The 9,602-nt window shown below is 46.1% G+C and overlaps 1 protein-coding gene across 7 annotated transcripts in view; it reads left to right on the top strand.

The window, feature by feature from the left end:
* The window catches only part of PAK1 (p21 (RAC1) activated kinase 1), a 31,585-nt gene extending 22,350 nt beyond the window's left edge, over nt 1–9,235 (top strand). For 4 of the 7 annotated variants that reach the window (XM_086614900.1, XM_009991311.2, XM_086614934.1 and 1 more), the window contains 5 exons: nt 2,959–3,076; nt 3,537–3,636; nt 5,433–5,629; nt 7,097–7,234; nt 9,149–9,235. In XM_086614900.1, the coding sequence (XP_086471026.1) occupies nt 2,959–3,076; nt 3,537–3,636; nt 5,433–5,629; nt 7,097–7,234; nt 9,149–9,235 (640 nt within the window). The remainder of the gene's footprint in view (nt 1–2,958; nt 3,077–3,536; nt 3,637–5,432; nt 5,630–7,096; nt 7,235–9,148) is intronic. The other 3 variants (XM_086614928.1, XM_086614919.1, XM_086614912.1) reach the window with 2 other exon arrangements.
* The last annotated feature ends 367 nt before the right edge of the window (nt 9,236–9,602 follow it).

Here is a 9,602-nt window from a genome sequence, read left to right on the forward strand (position 1 = left end):
CTCAGGCATCTAAACCCAGGCACCAGATGCCCAGTGCTGGGCAAAGCAAACTCCTGCCCTTTTGATTTCTTTCTTTCTGAAGAACTTTCCATAACCTAATAAACCCCACAAATCCTCACTTTAAGTGGTAGTCACTGTTACCCTCACCCCAACCCCAGACTCGACTAGGGCTGGAAGGTCAATGTATAAAGCTGAAGATGTATGACAGCCATGCTGCAAGAAAATGCTGATTTTGTTCCACTGATTTCTTCTAAAACTTCATGTTTGTGTGTTGGAGGCATGCTACTGGTGCAGAAATCTGTAATGGGTTATCTTGCTTTTCTTGGCAAAACCAAACTTCATGAAGTTTATTGATAAAAAAGGACTACGACTGGTGTGTGTTTGTGATAGGAAGGGTTTGGTTGATGCCTTCCTAAGGTATCTAAGTGGAAGCTGAGGAACATCTTGCAGGAGCAGACATTACCTGCTCTTGCAGATGAAAGAAGAGAAAGCTGTAGACCACCTCCTTCTTCCTCAAAGACTTCCATCAGCTTGTTTTCACTGCTGGCCTTGTTTTGGAAGGTGACTGTGGGTGACAAGGTGTGACACCATGCTGTGCCTGACATTGTATGAAGAGCAGCATGTAGATGTATGGACTTCTGGTGGTGTCTCCAGAACTGCTCAGCGACTGAAACTGGCCTCTGCTGCAGCAAGAGAGTGAAAAGATCCCCAAGATGGTATCACCCAGTCTTCTGAAGTGACGTTTGCTTGGCAAGGAGCCATCGTTAATTCCACCTCCTGGTGTGCTGTGTCAAATCTATCAATTATTGAGGTGCCTGGGTCTTGGCACATGCCTTTGGCTGCTCGTTGCACAGCTTCGGGTCACAGTGTTGTTGTTGGCTCGCTCCATCCCTTTTGGCTGCGGAGAGACACCAGCTTGCTCCCAGCATGTGCAACCTGAGGTTGTCGTGCAGGGGCGGTGGAGCCCGTTGTGCCCCTGTCCTTACAGTCAGGTGGGTTTGGGCTGCAGGGGGTGCTACTGGCAATGAAGGGAAGTGTTGTGATGGCCAGGGTGACACTGATTTGTTGAGAGAGTGCTGATAAAATCTGGAGAGCGCCTGGTTTGGCAGGAGTGATGAAGAAGCAGCAACAGCCCAGGGGCAGGAAGGAAGGGTGTGGATGGAGTGGCTTTCAGAGTCCATTAGAAGACCCCCAGCGTTGGCAGGAGTACTTCTGAAAGCAATTCTGCTGCTCCTCTGTCACTCCAAGGGGCTCCTGTGCAGGTGATTCTGCTTTTCTGTGATGCTGGGGAAAAAAACTGCCAGTGCATAAGCTTCTCTTCCATAGTGGAGTTGGAGACTTGACTGCTCCAGGAGCATAGCCCTGTGTCCTTGGGCTCTGTATCCTGAAAGAAACTCCAGACTCTGCCTTCCTGCGTAGTCTTCAGCATCACCAAACTGAGATACCATCTTTGACTCTGATATCAAAAGCTCTCCATAACTGTAACACTTCTGTCACATAGCTCAGACTACAGTTCTTGTTTTGGGGGAGTTTTTTCATCAGCTCAGGTGTTGGTACTGTGTCCTTTTGGGGTCACAACGTACCTCCTGCCCACTCCTGTGATGTCTCACTCATCTCTGTCTGCTTTCCCTGCTAAGTTGGGCTTAATAAATTCTTTCTCTTTCACTGCTGCTTTCTAGCTAATTGTTCCCTAGAACCTGTCCTGCTCTTTGCCTTTGACTCCTAGCGAATTCTCTGTTCACTCTTCAGCAGGATCAGTGTTTCAGATTAAAGCAAACATCTGCTGGATGAACTCTAATGCCAGCAGAAGCTTTTAATTAGATTCTCTGCCCTCTCTCTTGACTCATCTATCCACTCATTTTAAAAATGGGAGGATAGGCCTAGAAGGTGGGTTTTCAAGTTTTCAAGCTGATGATTCCTTCCTTCAGGAATGTGTCATCCTGATGTATCTGTCATGGAAGATCGTGTTGACGTTTTTCCAGATGGACTGAAAAAGGCAGAAGTGGTTGGTGGTTTGGGTTTGTTTGTTTTTTTTAAATGAGTTAATGCTGAAGTCTTCATCCCAAGTCTTCTACTTTTAGACATGAGCACACAGCTCCCAGCAGAGAAGAATATCCCAAATGGCTGAGAAAACTCGCCATCACCTCAGCTGTCTCCTCCCTGTCTTCCTACAGGACTTCTTGGACAAGATCTGCCCTTTTGGGCTTTCCTTTTTTATTTAAGTCTTTAGAATTGCTATTGCATCCAGCAAGATGTTCTCATTTGCTCTTATGAATCATTCTGAATTTTTCAGACAAAATCCAAAACCAGTTTGGTAGCAGAAAAAAAGATTGAGGTCATTTTTAAATACATGGTGCTTAAAAAAAAAAAGGTGTTCTTTCTTGGTTGTTGCCATCCATTGTGACCCCCAGGAGACACCCTGGGCCTAGGCAAGGTAGACAGTTGCTTAGGACATCAGGACAGATAGGACAAGGGGCAGTGGCTTTGAACTGGAAGAGGGGAGATTTAGATTAGATCTAAAGAAGAAATTCTTCCCTCTGAGGGTGGTCAGGCACTGGCACAGGTTGCCCAGAGAAGTTGTGGCTGCCCCATCCCTGGAAGTGTTCCAGGCCAGGTTGGATGAGGCTTTGAGCAACCTGATCAAGTGGAATGTGTCCCTGCCCATGGCAGGGGGGTTGGAACTAGATGATCTTTGAGGTCCCTTCCAAGTCTAACCATTCTATGACTCCAAGACTTTCTGCACTCACCGTTCTCTCTGCTCATTCAGGTTGTGATCAGATTCTCCCATGTACAGAGAATACCACGAGTACCTGGTGCCCCAGTGCTGTTAAATACGCTGGGCAAGCCTCATGGTTTCTCTGCACTTCTAAGAGAGCTTTACAGCCCAGTGGGTTCTGGCTAGGTAAATGGTGACGTGCTCATACTTGCTGATTTTAAAATCTGGATTTGGCTCTTCAGTTACCTTGTAGGTGAAGAGCTCTGGGTGGTCATGGAGTACTTGGCAGGAGGCTCCCTAACAGATGTTGTGACAGAGACCTGCATGGACGAAGGACAAATCGCAGCTGTGTGCCGAGAGGTAAAGTGGCACTCGTGCTCGGAGGGAGCTGTGACTGGGAAGGGGACGTGGGCTTTCCGTGACCTGTCACTGGCTCTGTAGGAATAACTGTTCCCGGCTTCTGTCATTCTTTCAGAGGGTGGATTTCATCTGGGAGGTTGCAGCATACAGTCCTAGTGCAAGGATTCAGTTGTGTTTCACCCTAGAGGGAGGACTGGAGTGCAAAATGGGCTTGGGATCCCCTTGGTCATGCCTGTTCTTCAGGACTTTTGGGACTAACCTGTCCTCCTAGGACCTGCTGATCCCAGTGGGATATCTCTCTGTAGCCCTGCACATACTGGATATGTGAAAGACTCTAAGACACTAAGCCCTTGCTACTCAAAATGCTCATTGTTAGAGTCCGTTAGTTGGCTAATTATGACTGGTGAATAATTTCATGGACAGCAAGAACATCTCTAATTATTTTATTTATTTTTTTCAGTGTCTCCAAGCTCTGGAATTCCTCCATTCGAACCAAGTTATTCACAGAGACATCAAGAGTGACAACATCCTGCTGGGAATGGATGGCTCCGTCAAACTAAGTACGTGGGGAAACAGTGGTGATAACCTGAGTTATCAGTCCAGGCCCGTTATCTGCTGTGGGCCAGGCCTGTTGGGGAGATGGGCGTCTGAGATGCTTGATGCTGCGACGATGAAGAGACTGTAGAAATGCTCCTGTTGGTATTTCTGTGGCTCTGGTTTTAATGGAGATTGGCAAGCATGAATCCTTGTGAACTGATAGCAGACTCGAAGTAAGGTTTGGGGTTTGTTTATCTTTGGGCCATCTGTTTTTGTGGACTAAAATAACGTTATTTTAATGCCACTCCTGTCTAGAAAGCTGAGTGTGAAGGTGTAGGGCCAGAAGTCTTTATCCGTGAGCGATCTCTTCGGTCTGGAAAATACTGCAGGTACTTGGGGGACAGGAGGAGTGGAAGGAGAACTGAAAACTGGGTAAATAGAAAACATTTAATCTTACAATGCCAACCCAGACTGGACTCTAAACGTTGTTTCCTCCTTGTGTTATCACCAGTAATGAAGACCTTCTGCCCCTTGGGTGCTAAGGTCGCTGTTCTGCATGTCATTGTCCTTGCAGAGATAAGTCTGGAGACTACTGAATGATTATCTTCCACCTATAGCTTTAACAGAATTGTGCTTCCTTTCTCTCCCTCGCCGTTCTGTTGGCTACCACCCAACAGGCATAAATAAATCTATTTTTGTCAGCAGTGACAGCAGATCTGACTCAAAATTCACACAGTGCAGATATGCTGAGTAAGAAGGTGGTTGTTTTTTTTTTTTTTTTGCATATAATTGGTTTTTAGACTAAAGCTGTGCTTTGGTACAGTCAGACCTCTGGAGTGTTAGTGATGAATAGCTGATCCAGGGCCAAAGTGCTCTCTTCTTGTGGAATAACTTCTCCAAGCACAGTATGCAGGTACTGGGCTGTAGTTTAAAGTTGGAGAAGTCCCTGTGGATATGATGCAGTAACCTTCTGGACCTGAGCCATTATTGGCTCTGCTGGAAATTTGCTCTGTTTATGAACCGTATGTACCTTTCCTGGTTGTTACCCTTGATGAAAACTGAGCTAGGGATCAGCTTAATTTTCATCATTCTGCCTAAAATTAGACCCGCGGTGCCCTAGGGGGTCAGGATGGGCAGTGCCTCTTGCTGTGCTGATTCTGCTGGGCTCACAAGTACGGAATTAATTTTCTGTCGGTAAGTCAAATATGGATAAGACGTAGGACCCAGAAATCTTTGTGTGAATGCTCTCCATCTTTCTGTATATTCGAAGAAAATAATCAGTATAAATTTAGGTACTTTAAATTTATTGTGAACGCTGTTCGCTCTGTAAAGCAAATCCTGTTTGAGGGATGATGTATCTGCTGGGGCAGTAATATCTCTGGGGCTGAATATATCACCAGACAATATAGTGTATGGGTTGGGGGGGGTTGTATCTAGATCAGACTGTGCATTAACTTCTATTTTCACCTGCCCAGGAACAGTCTTTAGACCATATATTACATAGTGTATTACAGCTGCATAATGCTGCAAACACAGTCAAGTGTTTCAGCATCCATATGTGGTTATTCAGTGATCCCCATCGTTCACACAGACAAGTCAGCAGCTCTGTAATCCTCATGGCCTCAGTTGGTCAGATTTAGAAACTTACCTCTCAACACCATCTTCTGTGTTAGCCACAAAACCACCCCTCCTTTCACAGTTGCAGCAGCAACATCCAGACAGAGGTAACATGTACTACAGCTCTGGCATCAGTAAGCATTATTTTTTGGAGAAACTTGCTGATTTCTGTGTCCGTGTCTTTCCTCACCCTCTTTTCCAGCTGACTTCGGCTTCTGTGCCCAGATCACTCCTGAGCAGAGCAAACGCAGCACCATGGTGGGCACCCCGTACTGGATGGCACCTGAAGTGGTGACGCGGAAAGCGTATGGGCCCAAAGTGGATATCTGGTCGCTGGGGATAATGGCCATCGAGATGATCGAAGGGGAGCCCCCCTACCTCAATGAGAACCCCCTGAGAGTAAGCGAGTGTCTTTTGCCCTCAAGTCTTTGCTAAGTCTGCTGGTGAAACTAGACTCCGAGGGAGGCAGGTGAATCCTCCAGTGCAGCTTCACCACCTGCAGCCCTGTATCTCCTTAGATGTCATAATGAGAAGATTGAGATAGTTTTAGTTAAAAGCCATAGTTGGCTCTGGGTAGCAGAGGTGTGGGTTCTTCCTGTGCAGACCCTCTGGTTAGCTGTGAGTTAAACCATGCACATTCATAATGTCCCACTTTCTGGAGATGCTGATATAGGCAGAAAGAGTGCCTGATGGCACCAAAGCAGCTGACTTCCTGTGAGTGGAGAAGAGTTCTCCTTAAGTTCAAAAAATAGGACATGTTACTATGCTATAAATGGACCTTTTCCCTACTGGCAGATTGTTCCTCCTTGTGTGCTCCTGATAAACCTTTAGACAGGGCTTAAGCCTCCTGATGTCTTTCCCTTGTGTAGTTTTTAATGGAAGAGAGATGCTGTCGGTTCGTAGGGACGTAACTGCTCTTAATATAAGCTGGGTATATGGTGTCTCCCTCAGCTACACAGGATGAGGGGGTCTAGAAAAACTCTGTTTAGCTTTTGTCTCCATCCCTTGCCCTGGAAGTGATTTTTGGGAGAGGAGAACGGCAGCAAAGAAGAGTGAAAGGAAAGAAACCGGGTGTTGAGTTAAATGAGAGTGGCTGAGTAACAGCACTTTGGCCTCACTTAACTCAACTTGTGCCAATTCCCAGGCTGCCAGACCGCTCCCATGGGATGCGCTGAGTGATGTGCTCAATGGGTCGGCGTATTAACAAGTCTCTGAGAGATTTCTGTTTCCTTTGAGAAATCCATCCAGCAAGTTTCTTGCATGAAGTCCTGAAACGGATGGTTTCTGAGTCCCTCGATTCTCAGAGGGTCGCGTCTGTGAATCCTTCATCCCCAAGCAGCAGCAGAACTCCTTGTTTCTGCAGGATGTTAAAAGCTGCTCGAGGGTCTGCTGGGACATCTTCTGTAAGGAGCCAGCTGCATCTTTACAGTAGTGACTTTTTAGGCCTTGTCCACTCAGGCAAAGTACCGACAGAGCAAAATCTATTTATTCAGGGCTACCTTCCCATGAGGATATAGTTGTTACAGGAGTCTAGCACTGGTAGAGTCAGGCCAGTTAACTTCCCTATGTAAACACGGTCTGGAATGTTGTTTTTGTCCTCCTAATCCCTTGAGAGGGCTGCAGGATCCAAACCCAGATTACGAGGGTAAAACAATAAAGGATTGGATCCCATCCACATAAAAATAGGGCTGGCAGCTATTCTGTTTGCTGCAACTTAAACATTGATTAGTCGCCCTGATAAGGTGGGGATTTTTTCCTCTCCATTGAACTGGAGGGAGGGAGAGGAGAAATGGGTGTCTCTGTCTTCCAGAGATAGAATCTAACCTTCATAATCTCCTGTTTCTTTGGTGCTTGTTTTTGCTTTAGGCTCTGTATCTCATTGCCACTAACGGGACTCCGGAACTGCAGAATCCAGAAAAACTTTCACCCATATTCCGAGACTTCCTAAATCGCTGTCTTGAAATGGATGTGGAAAAGAGAGGTTCTGCGAAAGAGCTGCTGCAGGTAGGTGATGGGGACCAGGGCTGAGTCAATGTAGTTGTGCAGCCCCAAGCGAGGCCGGGCTTGTGGTGAGATCTTGTTTGAGGTCTTAAATACTGCATCAGCTGAAGGCACGAGCACAGCTGAGGTACCCTGCCAGGAAAACAAACAAAACCAACCCCAAAATGTGAAGCTATAATAAAATGTTAACAGGTTACTCCCTTTTTATGCTACACTTGCTACTAGCAGCAGCTGTGCAGCGTGTTCTGTAGCCAACCTCAAATAGTAGCTGTGCCCCAGCCTGCCAAACGCTGAGCCCCTTAATTCCCATGGCTTCTTCACACAGCTGGCCCTGACATCTGTCCGTGTTGTCATGGTCTGGGCATGCTTGTTCCGATTCGGACAGCAGGAGGGTTGCTAGTTATGGGATGTTCTGGTTCTCTCCCTGCTGGTGGAGGGCTCACAAAGCTCTTTGGAATATGCATGACATGGCTTGCATTAACTGCAGCAGTTTGGCCTTAGAAGGTTTTACCAGATACTACTCCTTACAGAGGTGATGGAACAAAGCTTGTGAGGTATCTTAATCACAGAATGGTTTGGGTTGGAAAGGACCTTTAAAGATCATCTAGTCCAGCCCCCCTGCAATAGGCAGGAAGACCTTCCACTAGATCAGCTTGCTCACAGCCCTGTCCAACCTGACCTTGAACACTTCCAGTGATGAGGCATCCACAACTACTGTGGGCAACTTCTTGCAGGATCTCGTCACCCTATCGTCAGTTATTTTACTGAAAGCCTGGTGTCTTAGTCTGAACTCCTGGTGGAAAGGGAGGGCCAAGCTGCCAGGCTTTTTACCGACATGAATGAGAGCAGTGGTTTGTGTGTTCCTCTGTCAAATTTGCCATGGAGATGGAAAATATAGCTCTTTGTAAAATAAATCTGTGACCAGGGGCACTAAGACCTCAACTATGAGATGGTTCCCTTTTATGTTTTCCTTTCTTCTCACTAGTTTGTCTAGTGGATTCCATTTTGGATGTGTTGCTGCCTTCTGAGACTGTAATGAAGCATTAATCACTGGCAGAATGGAGTAGTTGAAAGATCACTTTTTCTTCTGGACTTTCCGGCCCTGAAATACCACAGAGCAGTGATGTTCTGTTTCTTGGAGCAGGAGAACATTTTGACTGTAACATTTCTGGCTGGTTTTAACTCCCTTTTAGCTTCCGATATTTTTTTTTTCCATCTCTGAAGTATGTTGCCTTGGGTGATTGATCCCTTCTGAGGCTCAAAAATCCTGTGGGATATAGTTGCTTTTTGTTTTCAGAATAGCTTGTGGACTTGCTCTACATACCTCCAGTCTCATCTGAGAGCTGTTTTGATAACCAATATTGTTTTACTTAACAGAACACCCTGTATAGGAGACTGACTGAATGGTTCCATCTTGCAAGCTTTGTGCTGCGCTCCTAAACTCCAGCTGTTTTGCAAGTTTCTAATATCTGTAGGCGGCCAAGAAAACGTGGAAATGTTTTCAGCAGACCTGTGATAACAAGGAAGGGAGAAATGAGAGGTGATTCCTGCAGGAAGCCCTGTGCCTTGTGTTTGAACCACACAGGTTGTTTTTAGTACACCTTCCTTCCACACAGAATTTCACTATAGATTTTGGAAGAATTTCTGGTTCCCCAGGGGAACTCGCTGAGTTTTGCTTGGTCTCGAACATGTACAAACGTCGGTGAATTTAGCAGGTGTTGGGTGCAGCTCTGTTCATCGCTTCAGGCAAACCCCAAAAGTTTGTGTTGGTAACAGACCTTTTGGTTTCACCTGTTCAGAGATTAGAGTAGGTTGTTTGACTTCTTGTGGGTCTAAGTGCCAATATTTTGAGTAGCCACCAGACTTCTTGGGCATGTTCTGAAAAATTTAACCCTTTTTCTTTTTACTTCTTCCTAGCACCAGTTCCTGAAAATTGCAAAGCCTCTATCTAGTCTCACTCCTCTGATTATGGCAGCTAAAGAGGCAGCCAAGAACAACCATTAAAGTGATGGAGTCAACACAGTCACCGTGTGAAGACTTTTAGATGTTCGTTTCAGAGACTGTATTACCTGCCCTTCTCCCCTTCTGCTCCTTCTTCACAGGGGTGTTCTTAAACTTTGATCTGCCCTGGAGGGTGGCAGAGGTATTCCACTGAACGGGGAAGGGCACGCAACAGGGACGTTGCTGGTTTTACGTAGCGAGCTGTCTTCCCATCCTCGTGATGGGGGCGAGAGGGGAAGAGTATTTTGTGTGGGTGAGAAGATCTTTCTGAGAACATCTGAACCTGACCTACAGGTAGCGAAGCCAGTTTGTTTTCATGTTTCTTACTGTGTTTATTTTTAAAAATAACGTGGAGCCTTAGACCATTTTA

The sequence above is a fragment of the Tauraco erythrolophus genome, chromosome 1 (genome assembly GCF_009769465.1).
Source record: "Tauraco erythrolophus isolate bTauEry1 chromosome 1, bTauEry1.pri, whole genome shotgun sequence".
NCBI classification, from domain to species: domain Eukaryota; kingdom Metazoa; phylum Chordata; class Aves; order Musophagiformes; family Musophagidae; genus Tauraco; species Tauraco erythrolophus.